The sequence below is a fragment of the Ranitomeya imitator genome, chromosome 1 (assembly GCF_032444005.1).
Source record: "Ranitomeya imitator isolate aRanImi1 chromosome 1, aRanImi1.pri, whole genome shotgun sequence".
NCBI lineage: Eukaryota > Metazoa > Chordata > Amphibia > Anura > Dendrobatidae > Ranitomeya > Ranitomeya imitator.
In genome coordinates this window covers 402,177,751-402,202,796 of record NC_091282.1, presented here as the reverse complement: position 1 = coordinate 402,202,796, position 25,046 = coordinate 402,177,751, and the positions used below count along the sequence as shown (strand labels likewise).

At 44.8% G+C, this 25,046-nt stretch overlaps 1 protein-coding gene across 4 annotated transcripts in view; it reads right to left on the bottom strand.

The window, feature by feature from the left end:
• The window catches only part of RABGGTA (Rab geranylgeranyltransferase subunit alpha), a 107,791-nt gene that overhangs the window by 41,933 nt on the left and 40,812 nt on the right, over positions 1 to 25,046 (bottom strand). For all 4 annotated transcript variants that reach the window (XM_069762363.1, XM_069762367.1, XM_069762378.1 and 1 more), the window contains 4 exons: positions 17,490 to 17,582; positions 12,969 to 13,071; positions 12,837 to 12,888; positions 12,590 to 12,678 (listed from right to left, as the gene is read on the bottom strand). In XM_069762363.1, the coding sequence (XP_069618464.1) occupies positions 12,590 to 12,678; positions 12,837 to 12,888; positions 12,969 to 13,071; positions 17,490 to 17,582 (337 nt within the window). The remainder of the gene's footprint in view (positions 1 to 12,589; positions 12,679 to 12,836; positions 12,889 to 12,968; positions 13,072 to 17,489; positions 17,583 to 25,046) is intronic.

The window sequence follows — 25,046 nt, the reverse complement described above, 5'->3', positions numbered from 1 at the left end:
GGCGCCGGTAGGCAGGGCACAGTAAGTCGGGCGGGAAAAAGCCCGCCCGCAGAGCCGGAAGTGAGGGGCCCGAAAACCGGAAGTAGGCCCCGACAGAAGCCGGGGCCTAAATTAGGGGCCGGCGGCCGAGGAAAGGAGCCAAGGCGCCGGAATAGAGCGCCCTAAGAGACAGCTAGCGGCGCGGTCGCCCACCAGGCTGCGCCGCTGAGGGGCGCCCAGAGAAAGACCTCCTGCGGCGCCGGGCAGAGCGCCGCAGGGAGAAGCAGCGCGACAGCCTGCAGGGCTGCCGCGCTGTGGATGGTGCCCCATGAAGAGCCGCAGCACCGAGTGGTGCGCCGCAGGGGGGAACGTATGGCAGCCCAACGTGCAGGCATACAGAAGAACGGCGCAGCAGCCTGTAAGGGCCCAGCGCCGGAAAGAAGGCAGAGGGCCCCCGTATCTGAATTGGGGGAAGAGGTGCTGTGGGGGAAGAAAGCGCACCTACGGATGTCGCAGCGCGACACAACAATCCCGGCCGCGTCACTGTATGGACGCATCATGGTGTTGACAGGTATGAAAGGAGGCTGGGAGCCCCTAACAAGACCCCCCCCCCTATAAAAGATGTGGGATGGGACTGGGGAAAATACTCACCTAAAACATCCCACGCCGAAACTAACCTGACAGGAAGGGTATGAGACGTCCAGGGAGCTGATGGACGTCCTCGTCTCCGCAACCGACAGGCTCTGGTGGGCGAGTGGGTGGGGGACGGAGCCAGGACCGGACTTCTGAGCACGCTTGTGTGCTAGGATCTTGGTCCTGGAGAGGGATCTATGAGGATACGGGGTGGCAGTACACGCCGTACTCATAGTCCGCTTGTGGGACTACAGGTGTGACTGCTCACCCTGTATCCCTCCGGAAAAACCTGAAAAGAAACGACGCACATTGAGGTAGATAAGGGTCTAATCAAAGACCCGTGTCCACCTCCTACTGACACTAAGCTAAACTGAAGAGTATAATGCCAGTCGGTGGGGTGTACACTGCAGAGGAGGAGTTAACTTTTTTATTTGCATAGTGTCAGCCTCCTAGTGGCAGCAGCATACACCCATGGTTCCTGTGTCCCCCAATGAGAGGCGATAAAGAAATAATTTTTGCAATGGAGTTTCAATACAAACTTTGCCGTTTTGCTTGCTTTCCTTCACATTCAACTAGCCAGTAACAGCTCAAAGAGACAGACATAAGTTACAAACTTTCCAGTTAGGCTACTTTCACACTAGCGTCGGATTCGGCCCGTCGCATTGCGTCGGGCCGAGATTCCGACACTAGCGTTTGATGCGCCGCACAACGGGTGCAGCGGATGCATTTCTCCGGCGCATCCGCTGCCTCATTGTGAGGTGCGGGGAGGTGGGGGCGGAGCTCCGGCCGCGCATGCGCGGTCAGAAAAAGCGGTCCATCGGCAGCAAAAAACGTTACTTTTAAGTTTTTTGCTCCCGGCGGTCAACAACAACAAGGTGCAACCGTCGCCAGACGGTTGCGACGTGTGTCAATACGTCGCAATACGTCGGTAATGTTACTCTATGAGGCAAAAACGCATCCTGCAAACAACTTTTTCCCCCTAAACGACGCATTGCGACGTATTGAAAACAACGCAAGTGTGAAAGTAGCCTTAGACTGTCAGAAGGAGCTCACTGACGAATTCTCAGGTGAAGAAGTCGGCAGCTCTCATTAGTGCAGTTTCCTCACACACAGACAGCACTATGTCCATATGATGGCTGTTGCATTTGTAAAACCTCCTCCACAAGCAGAGATGGCAAACATCAACAGCTGTCAGCTGTATAGCAACAATTGGGGCTGTTTATCCCATCTGTTGCCGCTGTCAATTGCAAAAATTATTTATTTGTTTTTTATGACAAAATACAATCATTGAATTAAAAGAAATATAAATGCCCCAAAAGGCAACCTTAAGTAATTCCTTGCAAAGTTTCTCACAACATAAAAATAATCTTTATTTATATTGCGCCAACATATTCCGCAGCGCTTTACAGTTTAACAGTTTCAAACACAACAGTCATAAGTAACAACTTTAACAATACAATAATTAAAGCAAAATAAGACGACCCTGCTCGTGAGAGCTTACAATCTACAATGAGGTGGGCCAGTAATCTTCAGGGGGTGGGGATATATAGAGATAGTGAATGGGCTACACACACACACTTAAGGTACCTTCACACATCTGAACAAATGTGTTTTGAGGGAGCGCCTAAAACTATGCAAGTTGTGGATGGTCCTAATATCTTGGGGTAGAGCATTCCAGAGGATTGGTGCAGCACAGGAGAAGTCTTGGAGACGGGAGTGGGAGGTACGGATTAGTGCAGAGGTTAGTCGAAAGTCATTTGCAGAGCGCAGCTGTCGGTTAGGCCGATAGACAGAAATGAGGGAGATGTAAGGGGGTGCCACACTGTGGAGAGATTTGGGGGTGAGGACAAGTACTTTGAATAGGATCCTATAATGAGCGATTGCCCCATTGTTTCCCAGTGTGGTACTAGTTTGTGAGATAACCAGTCTGCCGCTGACTGATGAGAAGTAGAAGGTCACGTTCCGAATATATGGATTTCTCATGTTGCAAGATATTACGGCGTAATGCTAATGAATGGAGTTTGCATGTGCAATTGCACAAGCACTGTACTTGCTATGAAAAATCTTAACTAATTGGAAAGGCATCAAAAATTCCTGTAAATTACAACCCGGAGTGTTGTAATGCTGAAGCCCCCTCATGCAGCGGATGCCAAAATCCTGAGGATTATGGGATCCAAATTCTCATGTGTGTAAAGGGCAAGTAGCATTCAAGTGAGAAGCTTTGGAACAAGTTGTGACACCGCATGAGAAAGAAAGTATTGTTTGAAGTATTGCCGATTATAAGCCGTCAGTCACATACATAAGAATTTGAAAATACATTTTACTCATTACACTGAGCTTACTTTCCTCTCTGCAATGAAACAAACAAATGGTCAGGAGAAATTACAGTAGGAAAAAAAAAAATCTATAAATAAAATTACCATAGGGCTATGTTCCCACGATGAGCTTTTACTGTTAACCTACGTTCACATTAGCGTTTTGCGTGTTTGCGTCGGGCGACGCAGCGGCGATGCATGCGTCATGCGCCCCTATATTTAACATGGGGGACGCATGGACATGCGTTGTGCTGCGTTGTGCGACGCATGCTGTTTTTTTGCCGCAAGCGTCGGGCGCAGAAAACGCAACAAGTTGCATTTTTCTTGCATCAAAATTTCGGCAAAAAAGGACGCATGCGTCGCAAAACGCAGCGCTTTTGCGTGCGTTTTTATTGGCGTTGTGCGTTGCGTCGCCGACGCAGCGGCGCACAATGCAAATGTGAACGCAAATGTGAACGTAGCCTTACAGAGTATCTGCATCATCCCTTTCACGACATGCGCCGTAATAGTACTTTCATAGGATCTGCTCTCCCCCCCCCCCTCGCATCTGAGAAAAGCTGTGTATGGCGCCATGGTGTAGTGGCCCTGCACACGTCTGACCACCACAGGGCCAGCAAACAGATGATTGGTGGTGGGAGGAGGGGGTTGCCGGATGTCAGATCCTCACCTATTTGATATTACTGACCTATAACAGACTGGTCATCAGTATCCAAGTCCTGGACAGCCCTTTTAATATTTATAGCCACTTTTAAGACCCAGTTAAAAATCAATACAAATATAACACGTTTCCCTTTACAAGTGAATACGGTTTTCAAGACGCTTGCTAGATTTTCAATAACTAATTCACCATGTCTGAAAGTAGTAGATGAATGTTGACATATACCAATCATACATTATATTAACCACTTAATTCCTATAGATTCCTTGCGTTGGAGGTGCAGCACATTGGAAGAGAACGTAGAACCACATGTTAGAACAGACGATCAATTGTCACCGTCAATTACGGTAACCATAGTTTTTATTATAGACTTTTGTTCATTGACACTAGGGAATTTGAAGACTGAAATAAAATGATAAAATGATAAAAGTATTTGTTACCTGTAAGGCTTCTTTTACACTTAACCTGTTTTTTGCGGCCCGTTATTGCAGGCCTTTTTTTGCGGGCCGTATTGCCGCAATTTTCACGTTATGCCGCGTGAACGGCGGTCCACAATACACAATACCGGAAATCACGGTGCACCGCAAAAACAACCTTCCGTTGTTTTTGTGGCCCCACTGATTTACACTGGGGGCTGAGTCCGTAAGCCGTGAAAAAGATCGAGCAGGCTCGATCTTTTTTCACCGCCGTAAATACGGCCCTCACGGCTATATGGTACAATTATTGGGGGCCTTTTTTGCGGCCCCATAGAAATATATTGGGGCTGTAAAAATGGGCAGCAAAATCACGGCAAATGTAAAAGAAGTCTAAATCGGCCTTTACTTTATTGATGAGATGTTCTGAATTATAACTTACAGATATTTTGCTAACTTGAGCTATGAAACACGGCACTGTCTTTAAATAGTGCATATTTACGTAGCTTTCTTCCATCAAACACATCAAATGTGTTTACTTTTTATTTTAAGAAAGCTGGTAAGCCATGTAACCCTTTCATTTTGCAGCCTTGGGCATTCACAACCACAGTGCTTAAAAGGGAACTGGTAACTTCCAAACTGCAATTTATGGTACCTGCAGGTAAATAGCACTTAAAATCCTGTCTAGCTGACTTACTGGAACAGTGCCCACCGGGAGAAAACTAAAACCCAATTCATCAAAGCAGTTTTGCCAGAATTCTGGTGTAAATAGCTTTGAAAAGTCAGTTTCCTTTCATTTCTCTTAAAGGGACACTGTCACCCCCTCCAGCCGTTATAAACTAAAAGAGCCACCTTGTGCAGCAGTAATGCTGCATTCTAACAAGGTGACTCTTTTAGTTTTTGCTGCTTTTATTCCCTCAATAAAGCGTTTTATAATTTTCCCCAAATACCTATCTTTATACCTGGAGGCAGGTCTGAAGCCTCCTCTGTGAAGCGCCCAACTGCCGTCAGTCATCTCTTCTGGGGCGCTTGTCGCCGCCCCCTGAGCGCTGTTTTTGTCCGAAATCCGGCGCCTGCGCTGTGCTCGCCTGCCTGGGGCAGGCGTATTGAGCATTGGCCGTCATAGCTCAGATGCCGGGTTCCTGACTGTGCCTGTGCGGGCAGTGCGGCCACCCTGTCACTGAATCCCCGCCCTGCACTGTGTTATGCATTATGCACAGTGCGGGGCTGGGATTCATGGGCATGCGCACTGCGCTTGTCAGACGCTCCCCCAGGTCCCCCACCTTCCAGCGTCGGTCTGTGCAGCTGATCCATCCTTGCAGGAATTTACAAGTATCCTTGCCTGCGATTGGAAGGAGGATGGATCAGCTGCACAGACCAACGCTGGAAGGCGGGGGACCTGGGGGAGCGTCTGACAAGCGCAATGCGCATGCCCAGGAATCTCAGCCCCGCACTGTGCATAATGCATAACACAGTGCGGGGCGGGATTCAGTGACAGGGTGGCCGCACTGCCCGCACAGGCGCAGTCAGGAACTATGACGGCCAATGCTCAATACGCCTGCCCCAGGCAGGCGAGCACAGCGCAGGCGCCGGATTTCAGACGAAAACAGCGCTCAGGGGTCGGCGACACGCGCCCCAGAAGAGATGACTGACGGCAGTTGGGCGCTTCACAGAGGATGCTTCAGACCTGCCTCCAGGTATAAAGATAGGTATTTGGGGAAAATTATAAAACGCTTTATTGAGGGAATAACAGCAGCAAAAACTAAAAGAGTCAACTTGTTAGAATGCAGCATTACTGCTGCACAAGGTGGCTCTTATAGTTTATAACAGCTGGAGGGGGGGAGAGTGTCCCTTTAAGTAGCGGCACATTTAACTGCTGGCAGCTGCAGGGAGTCGGCAGCTGACACTGTGCACGCTACTAAAGAGCGAGCAATGAATACTCACTGCCCTCCACACATAGTCACGGCATGGAGAGCGGTGAGTATTCCGGCAGCTGTCCTTTGGCTTTGAAGCAGCGCATGATTTCCATAAAGCAGCTGCTGGCATCGGAACAAGATGCTGCGAGGGAGCGCTGGGAAGGTAAGTGTAATGGTTTGTTTTTTTAATGTTTCTGGATGAGGCCATGCATACCAGGATGGGGGTGGGGGCCAATCATACCAGGATAAGGATGGGGCCATGCACACCAGGACGGGGATAGGAGCCAATCATACCAGGATGCTATTAAAAAGAAATTAATGTTCATTGCCTTCCAAGCACATAGGTGTGGAATGCAGTGAATATTCATTTCTCTTTAGCAGCGGGCACAGGAATTAGCCGCAGCAACTACTCCCCCACCTCCCCACCACAGCCAGAGCCGGTACATCCGGACTATAAGATGTACCCCCCATTTTCCTCCACATATTTGGAGAAAAAAAAGTGCGTCTTATAGTCCAAAAAATACTGTACTTTGTTAAAGTACCCTTTGAATTTAAGACAGCATTGTGGGTTTTTGGGGGGATTGGAGACTACAAGAATGAAATCGCTAAAAATTGGCAAATCTTTGCTAAATCTTCCTTGTAGTTGCGCTCCAAATCTGTCAGGTTATGAGAGCGTCTCTAGTGTACACCCCTCATCAGGTCAAGCCAGATTTACAATTGGATTCAGGGCTGGACTATTCCAAAACTTTGATCTTCTGTTAAAGCAATTTGTTTATTGGCTTAGAGTTCATTATGCTTAGGTTCATTGTCATGCTGAAATTTCTCTTCATCTTCAGGTTTTTAGCAGAGGCCTTAATATATATATATATATATATATATATATATATATATATATATATATATACATATATATATACATACATATACACACACACACACACACATACCCTCTACCCCCCCATCCTCAAAATTCAAAATGATCTCACTTTGTTTCTCAATGAACTTGTACAGATTATGGGTGACATTAAAAGATGGAGAAGTTCTTCTTGGTATAGCTGTTTACATAAGCTGGCATAGGTGTGCAGGCTTTTTTATATCCACTGTAGGATCACCACCATATCAAAAATACATGGGTTATATGTGAATCACTCTTACAATAATGAATGTAAAATATGTTTATTGTTCACTCAATTTTACTCAAGTTTTTCCCATTGGGCAATAGGGTGAAAGTCTGAAATAAGTTTCCTCATGCATGGCAACATTGGTCGTTCATTAGTTAAATGTCCGAGGATTCTGATGACGATGCAATATGCGTGAAGGCAGTTGTAACACTTTTGTTAAAGGGAGTGGGTCAGTGGAAGGGAATGACATCCTGAAATTTAACATGATCAGTTCCATGATTCCTGGCGAGATAAACAAGACTTATCTGGCAGCCCCTTATCTGATTCCTCTGTATCAGGAAAAAAAAAAAGAGAAATCTTTGGCCAAATCAAACAGTAATGTTCAAGGACGCTTCGCTTTATAATAACACCATATAAGGGTCTTATTTCTTAGCTCTTTGGCATCCAAGTTCATGAAGCACAATGGTGGGACAGCTGACAATAACAGAATTACTGAGAATGCTCACTGACAGTGTAAGTGGGGATAACGTTTGCTGTTTGCAGACCCGACCCCATGCATTGTTTGCTTACATGAATAGGATCCATTTTTAGCTTATGTCAGAGACTGTACCTGCAGGAAGTGGCACCCACTGTAAATCTGTGCATGACCTGTTACTCCCTGAACAGGATTTTCACTTATATCTCCATCATGGATCATACACTATGAATAAATATAGTAAAATCTGCGCTCGAAAACTGAATTTTAAAAAGTATTGGCAGGTTTGACGGCATTTTTAAGATCCTAACATGATACTACTGAAGCTTCAGCATCCAGGTTGCTATAAAATTTATTTTATCTGAAAGTCATAGAAATAGCACTGCCAGAATGAGAAATGCTGTTACTCAGTGTGTGATTTTATTGATTGCTCCCTGTAGAAATTCATTCTGCAGTATTAAACACATCAATAGTCAATCCCTATAAATGGCGACATCTACAGGTTACTTGCAGTGTTACACAACACTCCACTTCATTATTTGATTCATAATATAAATGTTTTTTGACAGTTGTGATATCTGTTAATTCTGACGTGAAACTGAAAAAACAACCACAAATGACTGCAGACTTGAAAAATAGTAAGTTAAGAATCATTCAATTCTTCCTCATACTAACGTAATGGTTAACAATGAACACTTCATTGGGATGTCTTCTCTAAAATATCATGTTAAATAAGACGAGTTATTTTCATTCAATAAATGTCACATTGTCCAATAGGTGCAGAAAGGACAGAACAGAGATGGTTTATAAATACTGAACTCTAGAACTAGAACTCTAGTGCCACCTATTGGAAGTATCAATCCTAAAAGCCAATATCGACTCTTTCATCAACTTTGCCATGTGATTTAGCTTTTATCCTAAAGGTACCTTCACACATAACGATATTGTTAACAATATCGTTGCTTTTTGTGATGTAGCAACGATATCGTTAAGGAAATCGTTCTGTGTGACAGCGACCAACGATCAGGCCCCTGCTGGGAGATCATTGGTCGCTGAAGAAAGTCCAGAACTTTATTTCGTCACTGGATCTCCCTGCAGACATCGCTGGATCGGCGTGTGTGACACCGATCCAGCGATGTCTTCACTGGTAACCAGGGTAAACATCGGGTTACTAAGCGCAGGGCCGCGCTTAGTAACCCGATGTTTACCCTGGTTACCAGCGTAAAAGTAAAAAAACAAACACTACATACTTACCTACCGCTGTCTGTCCCCGGCGCTGTGCTTCTCTGCACTCCTCCTGTACTGGCTGTGAGCGTCGGTCAGCCGGAAAGCAGAGCGGTGACGTCACCGCTCTGCTTTCCGGCCGCTGTGCTCACAGTCAGTGCAGGAGGAGTGCAGAGAAGCACAGCGCCGGGGACAGACAGCGGTAGGTAAGTATGTAGTGTTTGTTTTTTTTACTTTTACGCTGGTAACCAGGGTAAACATCGGGTTACTAAGCGCGGCCCTGCGCTTAGTAACCCGATGTTTACCCTGGTTACCCGGGGACCTCGGGATCGTTGGTCGCTGGAGAGCGGTCTGTGTGACAGCTCTCCAGCGACCAAACAGCGACGCTGCAGCGATCGACATCGTTGTCGGTATCGCTGCAGCGTCGCTGAGTGTGAAGGTACCTTAAGCAAGGCTCATTAAAAGGGTCGATGTTGACTTTTAGGATCGCTACTTCCTATAGGTGGCACTAGAATTCTAGTCCTCTTCTTCTCTGAAGAGACAATTTGCATATTTAAATTTCCCACAAGAGCATGCATGGCTTTTACGTCTCCTCACTCTGACATGGTAGGCCTGGCATTTCATTATCCACAAGAAGAAACCTTACCCTTAGATCACAGGGAAAAAGACAGCTGTGATAATGAGGATTGGCTAAAGCTCTCCGATACATATTTTGATGAATGCCATCTTTTTCAGTCTTCCTAGGTCAATAATTAGCATTGATAAGCCACACATAGCAAACATGCGCTTACGTGCGTTTATTCCGAGTACTCACATTTTGTCACAGCCTCCAAAGACATACTGACTCAGACTAAGCCCCTATTGGAGACAGCAGTTTTGAATGACACATAGCCATTTATCAGTACATTATATAAAAACTAGTCGGCCCGTGCAAAATTTTTGCACATTGGTTGTCGGGGGCTCAGGCAATTTCCGGAAAATCAAGGTGGTCAAATGTTATTGTATTTAATGAGATGATGAACACAGAGAGGTATGTGTCTCAGGTATATATAGACTGTATATATGTTTTCACGAATATTTGAGCCCATGGATCCATGATGTGTCCATTTTGCAAGCCGGCGAGAAAATCTCACCGTACGGATGTCATATGAATGTCACATGGAGGCTTACATGGGAGAAAATCGCATCCTTGCTCTTCACACGGATGACATACGGATCACTGTTCAGGGAACATTTCTGCGATTGTCGTCCGTGTAAAACGGACCGATTTTTTTATACGTTGTGTGTGAATCCAGCCTAAAGGAGATCCCCCAACATTAAACATAATGGCATTTTACTTACTGATCAGAAGGGGTCTGATTGTCAGGACCTTGCAAAAGATCAGGGGCAGCAGCATTTCCACTCCACAGCAGCACTGCCATCTATCTGCAGTGGAGGGAAGTGCAACACAGCCCTATGTATGTGAACGGAGCAGCTCCCTGTACAGCAGTGCCACTTTGACAGTAAAAATGATAGAGAATTGACCCCATAACTGAGTGTAGTTACACCATTGTATAATACTTGGGAATATCCCTTTTAAAAAAAGTAATATCTGCAGATTATTTTACCTTTTTTTCCCTACGGTTGAATTTTTTTATTAATTTTTGCAAGGTTGTTTCCACCAATCTCTCCCATCGGGAAACAATGTAAAGTCTGATTTATGTCAACGCTGCAGTTTTTTACTTGGAACCAGAGGAGTCTCCAGGTCACCAATAAGCTGCAACGGGTTAAAGGCGAATAGTATTGCTTGGCACACCGGTATCTGTATAACCGGTGTCAGCCGTGCAGAGCCGGGTGCTTGGGGAAAAAAAAAGGGGAAAGCGGCGGCCACTAGTGGTCGCTACAGAGTGTGAAGTCACCAGGCTAAGGAGCCTCGCTGGGGCCAAAAGAGTCAACCAACGTGTTTCGAAGGATCGCGGCCTTCTTCCTCAGGGTTGAGGAAGGACGCGGTCCTTCGAAACGCGTTTTCCCTGAGCACCCAGTGACGCCGCCGGCCGGGGCGTTTCTGGTTCTGCACCGCTGACACCGGTTATACAGATACCGGTGCGCCAAGCAATACTATTCGCCTTACACCCGCGCTTGTGGAAGTATGCGCAAGGACTGAACACCTAACTAACGCCAATTAGGTAAGAACTCGGCCTTGCTTTAGATACCTCGCTGACTGATTTAAGATACACTATTAGTGTAATTAAGCGCACACCACTTATGGTAACTTATTTAGAGCGATTACAGCACTATACAGTGAGATTACTACCCACTTAGAGCAATAGTGCCTGGCATTTACAGTCTCTAGTGTCTATAGTGGAACTAATACCTGCTCACTGCACATCATTAGTGTCTAGAGTCATAGTTTTTATTGGATGATCTATAATACTATTAGGCAATAGCAATATTGTGATATATAAGCTAAAGGCAGTTTTTTAGTATAATATTGCTGTAGGCGACAATTGTAGCGCGATATCCATACCACTTTTTACACACAATGTTTAAAATGTATTTTGTGATCACATTGTGGATGTGTGGTTTGTTTGGCTATTTTCTTGCTGAAGGGGGCAAGTTTACCTTTCAAATGGTGAATCATTTGTCTGTGTGGGTGCAGCATGAACAAAGATACAAAGGAATCACCAAAAAATAGTGATTTGAAATAATATAGAAGGATGAATGAGTTTAAAGAACCTGTCAGCACAAGTTACTAATGTAAAGACATTGCTGTAATGAGACTGTAATACTGATAAAAATCCAAACCTTTGGTGAAGAAATGTACTTTGTGGTTCTTTAATCAACATTTGAAGTTTTCTGCCAATTAGACTTCGGTGCACAGGGGCTGAGCCTTTGCCTCCCTGTCTGATTCCTTGGCACCTCTAGTCTCTGAGTGACAGATTTCAAATAGAGGATGCAGGTCATTCAAAGGCTGGAGGCAGAAAATCACTGGCACTCAGCCCCTGTGCACCCTCTTCTAATTAACAGAAAATTACATTACAGCCGTGTATTTACATTACAAAGTCATGTGGACATGTTCTCTTTAAGATAAAAGGAACTTGCCATTTTTGTTTTTTTAGGGAACACTTTGCTGTAAAAATGACCAGGAAACTGATGACCAGAAATACACTGCAATTTTTTTTTTTTAACTACAAAACAAAATACCACTTTAGTCATATTCTAAGAGATATATTTTTTGTATTTTTTAGTTGATAGCATTAGGGTGAGCTATAGTTTTTATGGATACCATTGTTGCATTCGTATGACTGTTTGATAATTTTTCAGAAAAGCAAAGTAACCAAAAAAATGGTTATTTTGATTTTTTTCCGGTTTTATTGTTCACCATATGTGATGAATATTTTAACCTTTACATCTGCGGTAAAGGGAGCCGCATCTGTGTGACTGGCATCCTATGCAAGCCTCATCTGTGAGTAATTTTTACTAGGCAGCCACCCCCTCCATGAATTGGTAGGTTTGTGAGTGGCTGCATCCATGAGAACTTTGTACCTGTGCTGCCCCCACCTCTATCATGGGGATGTGCTGCACCTTGCTAGTGCATTCTGTATTGTGACTTGGTGTTGGTAAGGCGGCTTCTTTTTCTGGTATGCTTTTTGAATTTATGTCCTTTAGTGAGCCATCATGCTTGACAGCAGCAATTAATCTATTAGACTGTTGCAAAATAAACTAGCTTGGATGACAGCAGTTACTATTGGTTGCTGACTATGTAACACAGTCATCACCTGCACTATATGGGGCGGGCTCAGCAAAGGGGTTAAAAGATCAACATTCCATGAATATTACTTGAAAGCCATCATGGTAGACTCTTCAAGAACTTACATTTATTCTCAGGCTCCAGCTCTTGCAGCTCCTTGCAGGACTGCAATTCTTGTTGCAATACGTTGCTTTTCCCCTCAGATAGCTCCAAACTGAAAAAGATGAATAAGTTTGCAGTTATGTTTTGCCATCAATCGTACTCGCGCCATCACCCTCAGTCAGAAGTGTAAGGCCCTGTTCTCAAAAGACAGTTGTGGAATGACCAAGAGCTACACAAATGCAGCACTTCTGATGCACAAGTAATATTTACCTGAAAATTTTATCTTCGGTTGCAGAATCTTGAAACCATGTGCTCAGTTTTCCTAGATTGAAAAAGAAAATCAAATTATGGAAGTATTCTCATTTTTACATCTCCTGATAACCTGTATTCAGCAGTGATCACCTGGGTACAAGACACACTCTTTTTGAGCTTCTCCATCCTTCCAGATAACTTTAAAGTTATGCTGACAATGGTCACTGAAACGATCCTTGGGGAATTCAGAGATCTGGGGGAAAAACAAATATAAACATGACAAAATGCACTAGCATGTGAGGATGCTGGAAAGTATGAAAGCTTTGTTCACACTGCACTGGAGCCTAAAGTATACATTTGTAGGACTTCTCCAGACAAAACTCACATGGAAGACCAAGTTATTCCACTATATACGAATACAGTGCAATAATGGGGGATTAGACCACTGGTAATGATGTTTCTAGGAGTCCATCCTGACAGCACCATGGAAGTCATCCTTCTTATCCTTATAGGGACAGGAAACACACGAAAGGTTAAAAAACTACTCCCACCCACCTCCCTCAGTGTTTTTTTTGTCCATGTAAGTATAGATACGAGAGAAGACGTTGAAACAGGAAGGAACTTCAGAAGTGAGGTTACTTCAACGGACTCGGGTGTATTCCTCCTCTCCATTCCCCAGTCAAGAGGTCCGTGGCCGACCGGGGGGGTTCCACAGCCACAAACCAGTGGAGCATGAAGAGCTCCTGGTTCACGGGCCGATTCCCTACAGTGGGGGGCTCTTGGCTCCAGCGTCCGCCGGCGGTGTGCTGCCTGCTCCGGGCAGACCGAGCGGCACGATAAATAGGCACATTTCCAGTGACGTCATTGAGGCGCACCAGTGGCTTACTTCCAGGCTGAGAGTGCATTCCACCGTGGAACACAGGGAATCCAAGAAAACAAGGTAATATAATAGCAATACCTTTTGTCGTGGGGGGGGGATCACTGCTGACACATCTAGACAGGGATGGAAGAAGCAGGCCGGGCAGACACTCAGGAACAGAGCATGAAAATCATGGGTAAAGGATTAAGGTTCTTTTCTCTCATTATATGTGCCAGTATTCTTAGGGTGTCTACTTTTTGTCGCAAATTTAGGACATGGGAACCACTGCTACATCAGTCCCTGCTCCCAGAAGGGCTGGCAAAGCCTTAGGGAAATCTAAACGATGTCCCATCTGCAGCATGAAATTGCCTGAAGTTTATGGGAAGGCGTTATATGAAAGCTACACCACTAAGATCATTAGGTATGAACAGCCAACGTTCCTATCGAAAATGAGGTCCATTATTCAAGAAGAGGTCAGGCCTCTATCTCCAGTCTCTCTTTTCCACAGACATCCTAACCAGTTCAACGGGCTGAGACACCAAGATTGGAGATGGAGTTGAGTTCAAAGGAAGATATACAATCCTTATAAAGAAGGGGAGATAGCTTCAGAACCCCTTAGGAAGGGTAAAAGATATCTCTTCTCCCCGTATGACACAGACGAGCTCCTACGTGCAGTTAGGAATACCATGCAAATGAAGGAAGCTCAAAAACAGCAGTCGATCCAGGATGAAATGTTTGAGGGACTGAGATCCCAGAAACATATTTTTTTTTCCAGTGAATAACCATATCCATGCAATGATCTTGGAAGACTGGGAAGACGCAGAAAAAAGGCTGGTCATACCCCGTGACTTCAGGATTCGTTTACCCTTCGAGGCTGAGGACATTAAAATTAGGGAAGAAATCCTGAAGATTGATATTCCAGTTGCTAAGGTGGCTAAAAAGACATAAATTGCGTTTGAAGACTCCTCCAGCCTCAGGGAGCCAGTTTCATTCGAGGGATCTTCAGAATGCGATTCTATCCTCCTGGGACAGGCAGCAGATAACCCTCGGCAGGAAAATTTACTTATCCCTAGGGGTAAGGAAATCTCTGGTCTGGTGGACCATCCGCAAAAACCTCCAGTTGGGTATTCCATGGATTTCCTCTCCCTGCTTGAACAGTCACCACCGACGCAAGTAGAAAGGGATGAAGAGCACATCTGGAGTGAAAAATATTCCAGGGGATTTGGCCTACAGAGATACAGGTAACTGCGAAGCTCTAAAACAGAGTCGTCCATTGCTGGAATAATGAGGCGAAAAAATTATGACGGACAACATAACAACTGTATCTTTTTTAAGCCACCAGGGAAGCCCAAAGCCCAGACTCTTCAGGATTGGCCTCAAGGATCTTTGCTTGGGCAGAAAGAACTGTTCTATCAGTTTCAGCAATTCATTTGGAAGTTTCCCAGAACACGGTGGCGGATTACCAAAGCAGGCAGGCAGGGCTGGCCTACTGTGCGGGAGTTATAAGGGGTGGTTTTCCAGCAGTTGTCAGCGCTGGGGTCTTCCTCAGATCGACCTATTCGCAACAAGGAAGAATTCAAATGTCGGAAGGTTTTACTCCCTGAACCCCATGGACAATCCCGAAGGGATAGACGCCGTAAACCAGGTTTGGAGCAGGACTCTTTCATACGCCTCTCCTCCATTGGCCTTAATACCAAGGGTCCCCAGAAAAATCCAGGAAGATCTGGCAAAGGTGCTCCTGATAGTTCCCTTTTAGCCAAAAATAAGTTGGTTCCCTCTATTGAAAATCATGGCCTCAGAGGAACTGGTCTTACTTCCCCTGATAGAAGATCTGATCTATCAGGGTCCAGTTCTTCACCATGACCTGTAGATACTTCATCTATTGGCATGTATCCTGAAAGGAACATCGTAAGATCCTGGGGTCTTTCAGATTAGGTGATAACCACAATTCAGGCAAACAGGAAGCCGTACATATCTGCTATTAACAACAAAATTTGGAAAAGATTCTGTTTGGAATGTGGCAGTTCTTCCATAGACACTTCCCACCCGGATATCTCTAAAATACTAGATTTCCTACAGGCCAATTTTAACAAGGGTCTAAGGCCAAACACACTGAAAGTCCAAATATCAGCCTTGAGTGTTTTTTTTTTACCATCCCCTAGCATCCCACCTGTGGGTGTCCAGATTTACTAGATCAATAGAGAGGCTAAGACCCACTATAAGAAAATCAATGCACCGGTGAGATTTAAATTTAGTCCTTAATACCCTATGCAAATGCCCCTATGTGCCCGTAGAAGACATAAACATTTCCAGACTGACGTTTAAAACAGCGTTTTTTGTACCCATCACCTCCGCCAAGAGAGTCGTGGAGATTCAGGCCATGTCGGTACAAGATCCGTCCCTTCAGGTCTTGAAGGACCGAATAATCCTTAAGTTCGATCCAGCATTCTTGCCCAAGGTTGTTCCTACCCAGAACATAAATCAGGAAGTAGTCTTGCCTTCCTTTTGTCAAAACTCTAAGAACCAAAAAGAGCACCTCTTCCATTCATTGGATGTAAGACAGGCTGTCATTCTTTACCGAGAGGCCATTACCTAGAGGCCACATGGGATTGGAGACAGGATACCAACCTATTCGTTCAATACGTGGACAGAAATAAAGAGAAGAAGGCTTCCAAACCCGATATAGCAAGATGGATTAGGTCCATCTCTAGCCTACAGTTCAAAGGTAACTCTTCTGGGAGACCTAAAAACCCACTCTACAAGAGCAATCTCCACCTCCTGGTCAGAAAGAGCAGGGGCCTCGGTAGAACAGATTTGCAAGGCAGCAACTTGGGCTAGCATGAATACTTTCTGCAGACATTATAAATTAGATGTATTGTCAGGCCAACAGACTGCTTTTGGTAGAAAGGTTCTCTAGGCAGTGGTCCCACCCTAGAATGTAATACTTTGGTATTCTCCATGGTGCTGTCAGGAGGGACGTCCTGGAAAACGGGGAGCAGACCTACCAGTAATGATGTTTCCAGGAGTTCATCCTGACAGCATGGTTAGTTTTCCTCCTATAAGATTTCCTATTACTAATGTGAGTTAATGTTGTATGGGAATTAGTGATGAGCGAGTGTGCTCATTACTCAAGTTTTCCGAGCATGCTCGGGTGTTGTCTGAGTATCTTTGGCATGCTCGTAGATGTCCTTGCAGCTGCATGATTTGTGGCTGCTAGACAGCCTGAATACATGTGGGGATTCCCTAACAAACAGGTAATCCTTGCATGTGTTCAAGTTGTCTAACAGCCGCAAATCATGCAGCTGCGGGGACACAAACATAATCTACGGGCACGCCCAAGATACTCGGACAACACCCGAGCATGCTCGGAAAACTCAAGTAACGAGCACACTCGCTCATCACTAATGGCAATTTAATAAAGCATAAGTTACATCCATCCTGGTGTGGTACTTGTAAAAAGCAATCAGGGAGGTGGGTGAGAGGGGTCTTTTAACCTCTCATGTGTTTCCTGTCCCTATAAAGGATAAGAAGGACAACCTCCATGGTGCTGTCAGGAGGGACGTCCTGGAAATATAGGGTTCCACTTTTTTATTTAAAAAAAAATATATATTTTTTTTTACTGAATCCCTGTGCTGTACCAAACACAAAATTATAACAAATACTGGCTAAAAAAAGTGCAATGAATGCACAAATTAATACGAAGAAAGTTGATGACGAATGAATGAAAATAAGGAAGAAAAAAAAACAACTTAGCAAAGATGAGAAATATGATCTTCAGATACTCAAACACAAAACTCAAAATACCGCAGTACCCAGAGTAAACTTGGCTTCTCTTTTCCATTTGGTGTCTTCCACGTGACCATTATTGGTTTCTCATCAATGAACAGTATCAAATCACTCTCCACCTAAAACATGTGGAAGAAAAAACTAATTATTTAACATGCTGAAATAAACCAAGTTTGACAAAAATGTGACATAACCTGCATATTTCTTTACAACAATTATGATCACTCTCTGTTTGAACAGGCTCGCTCACATTAGCATATAAAAAAATAGCCCCAATGTTGCTCTTGAAAATTTGGACGAGTGGAATCCTTATAGTTCAACTTATGTTATGTAAGTGCAATTTTTTCCTCACACAGTATCCACATGACATGCATATGCAGTGGATTTAACACCTTTTACATACTGTAATTCTCTATGTAACTTAAAGCTAGTTTTCTACCTAATAAACCAATGTTATACACAGACATATAGGATAGATGTCCAGTAGACATTTAATGTCACAAGTCCACTACGTATAATAAATTAGCACCCTTTAGTGTCTTTTGTGTGGCACTAAAGGGTGTTTATCTTTATTAAACCCATTAACCCCTTCATGACCTTGGGATTTTCCGTGTACGTTTTTCGCTCCCCTCCTTATTTTTTGCAGGATGAGTTGTATTCTTGAACAACATCATTTGTTTACCATGTCGTGTACAAGAAAACGGGAAAAAAATTCCAAGCGCGGTGAAATTGCAAAAAAAGTGCAATCCCATGAGTGTTTTTTGTTTGGCTTTTTTGCTTGGTTCACTAAATGCTAAAACTAACCTGTGATTATGATTCTCCAGATCATTATGAGTTCATAGTTTTTTATCTAAGTGGTGAAAAAAAAATCAAAACTTAGCTAAAAAAAAAAAATAAAATTGCGCCATTTTCCGGTACTCGTAGCGTCTCCATTTTTTGTGATCTCGGGTCGGGTGAGGGCTTATTTTTTGCGTGCCGAGCTGACCTTTTTAGTCATACCATTTTGGTGCAGATACGTTCTTTTGATTGCCCTTTATTGCATTTTAATGCAATGTCGTGGCGACCAAAAAAATGTAATTTTGGCGTTTCTAATTTTTTTTCTCGCTACGTCGTTTAGCGATCAGGTTAATCCTTTTTTTTTTATTGATAGATCGGGCGATTATGAACGCCGTGATACCAAATATGTGTATATTTGATTTTATTTTTATTGTTTATTTTGAATGGGGCGAAAGGGGGGTGATTTAAACTTTTATATATTTTTTTTTATTTATTTCATATTTTTTTTTAAACATTTTTTTTTTTACTTTTGCCATGCTTCAATAGCCTCCATGGGAGGCTAGTAGCTGGCATAGCCTCATCGGCTCTGTTACATAGCAGCGATCATCAGATCGCTCCTATGTAGCTTAATTACAGGCTTGCTATGAGCGCAGACCACAGGGTGGCGCTCACAGCAAGCCGGCATCAGGAACCATAGAGGTCTCAAAGAGACGCATCACTGACAGCCAGAGCCCACATCAATGCAGGGAGTCTGAGCTCGGACATACTATCCCGTCCGAGGTCAGAAAGGGGTTAATAATAAGAATTTAAAAAAAATGAATCAGGGCGAGAAGGGCCGGATATTAACAGGCTGGGAAGGTCCATGGTTATCATCTCACAGCTGTCTACTTTGCTGGTTATCAAAAATAATAATAATAACCAGCGAGGGCAAAAACAGGATTTTTGGATAATCACCGTAAAATCTATTTATCAGAGCCTTCATTGGGGGACACAGGAAACCATTTGTAAATGCTGCTGCCACTAGGAGGATGACACTATTGCACTAAAAAAACTAGCTCCTCCTCAGCAGTGTACACCCCACCAACTGGAACTAAGTTAATTAGCTAGTGCGAATGCAGTAGGAGAAGCAACATGTAAAAGCGAAAAAAAAACTCAAAGTGAAACAATATAACACAGTTAATAGAGCTGTTAAAACTTGGGAGGGTGTTGTGTCCCCAAATGAAGGCTCAGAGAAACAGATTTTACGGTGAGTAACCAAAAATCCTGTTTTCTCTATCGCTTCATTTTGGGACACAGGAAACAATGGGAAGATCAAAAACAGTCCCTGATGAGGGAATAGCACAAACTCTGTTCAGGTCAAAGAACTAACCACTGCCGCCTTCAAGATCCTCCTTCCTAGGCTGGCATCTGCCGAAGTGTAGGTATGGACCCTGTAAAATGTTGCGAACGTGTGAAAGGAAGACCACGTTGCCGCTTTGAAAAGTTGTAGGGCAGATGCCCTATGGCGTACAGCCCAGGAGGCTTCCACTGCCTGGGTAGACTGTGCTTTAATCCCAGGGGGAGGTGCTCTGTTTTTGATCCAGCGAGCAAACGTAGACTTGGGAGGCCGGAAGACATCTATATGCACCCCCAGGAATAACAAAAAGAGAGTCCTAGCCAGATAGACACACATCGCCCTGACCAGGTCTATCCTGTTCAGTGAACGCTCCAGAGGAGGAGTCAGAGCTTGGCAAAAGGAAGAGAGGACAATATCCTCATTTACATGAAAGTTAATAATTGGTCTGCACTCAAAATAAAATGGGAGGTTCTGGAGGAGTGGGCTCATTTAGATGAAAAGTTGAAACCTCGTATTGGCTGCAAAACCACCTTATTCAGGAAGGGGGAATGACAGGAAAGAGCCGCCAGCTCAAAGACGCACCTAATGGAAGTGATTGCCACAAGAAAAAACACCTTCCAAGAAAAAAAAAAAAAAAGAGAGACTTGTGGAAATGGTTCAAAGGGGGAACTCCTGAGGGCTCCCCGATCTAATTTGAGGTACCAGGGATCAACAGGTGTCTGGTATGGAGGGCTTGAATGGGCCACTCCCTAAAGAAATGTTCTGACCTGAGGACAGAAGGATAAGCTCTTCTGGAAAAAAATAGAAAGTGCTGACACTTGGCCCTTTAGAGAACTGACGGCAAGGCCTGCATCATGTCCCGCCTGAAGAATAGAAGGGAGAGCAAAGGACATAAGAATAATGAGATCTGCCTCACACCAACCGAAATAAGCTTTCCAAGTCCGATAATAGACCCATGATCATGACGGCTTCCGAGCCCAGATCATCGTCAGAATCACTCGTTCTGAAAACCAGGACGTTCTTAAAACTACGGGTTCAACAGCCACGCCGTTAAATAGAGCAACCGAGAATTCTGGTGGAAAACCGTACCCTAGGAAAGAAGATCTGGTCTGTCCAGGAGGTGTCTGCGAGAAGATTCACGACCTCTGTGAACCAAGACCTCTTGAGCCAATATGGTGCAATTAGAATGACAGTCACCCCTTCCACCTTGTTCTTTTTCAACAGTCTGGGAGGGAGGGGAGAGGAGGGAACAGATAGGGAAGAGCAAACTGTGACAAGGGTATCGCCAGAGCTTATGCGCCCACCGCAAGAGGATTGTGGGACCTTGAGACGAACTATGGGACGCTCCTGTTCAACCGGGACGCCATGAGGTCTACATCCCGAGTGCACCATCGAAGGCAAATCTGATGGAAGTCCTGATCAGAAGGATGGAGACCGAGGACCCTGCAGAGAGCAAACCCCCCGCTGGAGGGTTGCCCTCTTCTCCTTGGGAAGAAAGACCCTTACCTGAAGGGTGTTGAACAACATGCCTAGGAATATCAGATGCTGTGCAGGGACAAGGCAAGACTTTGCCCTGTTGAATATCCAGCCGAGTCGAGACAGGGTCTCAAGAGTGATGGACAAGCTTTCCTGGACCTGGTAAAAAGACGGAGCCTTCTTGATGAGGATTTTGTAGAGGCACGGGATGAGCACTAGGTATCTGAACCGTAGAAGGGGCATCACCGCTGCCATGAACTTCGTGAATACCCTGGGTGTGGTTGCGAGACCAAACAGTAGGGCAACAAACTGAAACTCATCCATCCGCACCGCAAAACGCAGAACTCTCTAATACCTTAGGAAAATAGGGATATAGAGATAGAGAGTCTTGGATATCTATCGAGCACAGGAACTCTTGCGACTCCATGGAAGCCATTACTGAACAAAGGGATTCCATCCTGAAATTTTGCAGACAGACCCATTTGTAGTAATATATGTAAAAAGCAATGCGGCACTCACCCCAACAATGCTGTTGCAGAAAAATCCTTTATTCGCTGAAATCAGCGCTCAGGTACACATGGAGAGGCGGCGGGGAATGTACATGAGAGGGTGCGGGGAAACAGGTGAGGACAACGGCCGTTTCGCGCTGTGCACTTCAACGGGTCCAAGACCCATTTGTTCAGTAATTTCAGGTCTAGGATGGGTTGGGTCAGACCGAACCGTCCATCTTCAGAACCAGGAAGAGGTTTGAATAAAAGCCCGTGAAACGATCCTGGGATGGGACGGGAACAATAACCCCTGATCTGAGAAGAGAGGCAATGGAAGCGAAAAACCTCGGAACCCCGGAGATCTCTTGGATGACGGGATACAAAGAATCGATCTCGGGGCCGCAAAAATAATTCAATTTTGTATCCTGAAGATACAACCTCTCTGACCCAACAACTGAGGCAAGAAAGGCTTCCCTAAAACACAGGAGAGGACCACCCAGCCTGGGAAAATCCCTGGGTGATGGAGAGGCTTCATGCAGAGGAAAATCTGCCATGCCTGTATCAGGCGAATTTACCTTGTGCATTGCGGTTCAGCCATGAGGGGATAGGTTTGAAGGAAACGCTTTTCCTTTCCTGGCAAACCTGTGTCCTCTCTTGGTGGGAAAAATCTTTAAAATTTTTCGTTGATGAGAGACGGCCAAAGGGCCGAAAATTACGCTTCGGAGGGGGATGTCGAGGTTTGGCCTGAGGAAGGAGAGAACTCGTCCCTCCGGTGGCCTCTTTAATAATTTGGTCCAGCTTGGAGCCAAATAGCCGAGATCCCTGGAAAGGCAAACTGGCAAGGGACTTCTTTGAAGAGAAGTCCGCTTGCCATGCCTTTAGCTAAATAGTTTGATGGATGGCCACTAAAGAGCTGCAGCTCAAGCAGCCAGCAATAGAGAGGACCTCCTCAAATACCTTATGAGAGGCAAAAACCCTAGGAGTTGGTTTCAACCGTCTAAAAGGAACCCACCTGTTCTGCGGGTTCCATAGCGGTATTCTTGATGTTAAAGGTCTGGCTGACCGCCACAATAAGGCTCTGAACCATGTCTCTCATATTAGAGGTCAGAATCCAGGTCCGAGTCAGCCTTGGAAAATACATCCGAGACCACCTCAGCGGGTAACTCAGGGTCGGAGGACCGAGAAGAAACAGTCAGCCAGGAGAGGTGAGGGGACGAGAGCTAGCAAGATGAAAACATGGAACGACGCTCTTGCCTAGATCTTACGGCCCATATTGGTAGGCAATCTGTCAACGGCGAAAGGAGAAGCAGGCAATATGTCAAGAACAGACACCAGGGTCTGTGACACCTTGGTGAGGTCTGCAACAGGTTGTGACAGAGAGGTAGCCCACACTGGGATAGGAGAATCACTCTCTCTGGGTAGCAAGATTGGGTGGTGGGGCGGATTGCTGCAGTCCTGACAGAGGAAAGAAGACTGACCTCAAGGGAGGCTGCATTTACAAAAAGAGTAAACAAAGTGTTTGACAAGAGCAGAAGAAGCTGGAGGGCGATAGCGCTCTCCCTTGGAATTAGACATGATAGAAGACAGACCCACTATCTAATGCCACAGGTTAGGGGACAGGAAAGAATTTGCTGAGGAGAGTTACAGTCTGTAGAGCAGAGCTTACTCAGAAGAGATGCAGGTCCTGAAGTCTGCTTCCAGGATTTCAGAGGAGTTCCTGGTGACAAGGAAGGCTGCATGGAGATTGCAGGAGGAGTGTCTGTGTTGCCTGAAGAAAGTGCCACCTTGCAGGTCCAGGTCCGGCAAATGGCGACCGCAGGGAGGAAGAGGAGAGCCTTCTATGTGAAAAGGGCGTGCCACTGAAGGAGGAAGATGGGGCGTGTCTGCGATGGGAGGGAGATGAGCCCGCTCGATAAAGCCAGGAGGAGGGGCGGAGCTAAAAGCCACCACTAGGCCGTACAGAAATTGGGGCCTAACTCCATCCCTGAAGATGTCAGGACCCTCCATAGGCGTCCGAGCATCTTAGGGTTGTGGTAAGTCCATGCCTCCTGAAACAGATAGGCTCTGGTGGGCGAGCGAGCAGAAGACAGGGGGCCAGTACCAATATAAAGATTACCTGAGCACTCTTAATGTGTTAGGGGTCAAGGTCCTGTCAACTAGACATATGAGGGTGGCAGTTCACTCAGTCTCTATGTGGGAGTGCAGTGTGACTGTTCGCACTGTATCCCTCCAGAGGTAAGAAGATCCATCTGAAAAAGAAAAAGTGGAGACGTTACTGGAAAACGACAAAAACCAAGGTAGATATGGGTCTAGAAAAAGACCCGTGTCCAAATCCTACTGACACTAAGCTAAACTAATTAACTTTGTGAAAGTTGATGGGGTGTGCATTGCTGAGGAGGAGCATACACCCATGGTTTCCTGTGTCCCCGAATGAAGAGATAGACTGCTGTGAGTGAATATTAATATCAAACAGCAAATCTTTCCCTCCTGTATTTAAGACATGACCATTGTGGAAAATTCTGTAGAAAGGGAAGTGAAGAATGACAAAGGGTAGTAGAAAAATACCATTTCAGTTGTCTCCCTGAACATTTCACTTTGTTGTTCAAAGCTGCCTTCTTATATGAAGAGTATTGTATTAGACTGCTAGTATTCATTACTTTCAGATCTTTATTTGGCTTTTTACATATTGTTGGCAACGATGGTCTTGGGAAAGAAACAAGCAGATCTTGCTGCTTTAATCAGTGTGAAAAATAAGCACCTCTTGACTAATTCACAACAAATTGTGACATTGCGCCCTGTGAAGTGGGACGCTATGTCAATTTTTGCCTCAGTTAGCAGGTAAGCTAGGATCAGCACTTTCAGCAGTCATCTGTGACACTGTAATGTGATATTGAAGTGGACAGTCACCTACAAAATTATCTTCACTTCTCCTTTTGCAGACACCCATAAGAGTAGGCAAGAAGTGAAGTCAGACACATGCTAGCAGATTCTGTCCACACTTACTGCAATCATAATGCAAGCTAGAATTACGCTTTGTGTTAATGTCAAACATGAGCAGCTGCTCCTCCTAGTGTTTATAAGCTGAAAATATCAAAACTTTTTGAGCCATTTTTTTCAGGTCCTATACTTTAAATTTTTGCATATATTAAAAGTGTAAACATTAAGGCTTTAAAGGTTTTAATTTATTTTTACTTTTTTTGATGACACATTTCCTTTAAGACAAAAAGGTGTTCTGCTCTCCTATTAAAATCTATAAGCGTGTATGGTCAAGAAATAGTTTGTACATTTTTTTCCCAAATTTGAATAGAGTAGAAATCCCATGTACCTCTATGACAGGCCTATAATATTTTGATACAAAACGCCATGATTGGGCTATAATAGCTAAGGCCTCCATACACTTTAGACGAATGTCTGCAGCACATGTGTCGGCAGGCTCGGCCAACAGTCTAAGGGCTCCTTCACACGTCTTGATATTTCTGATACTGGAAAAAACAGTACCGAAGATA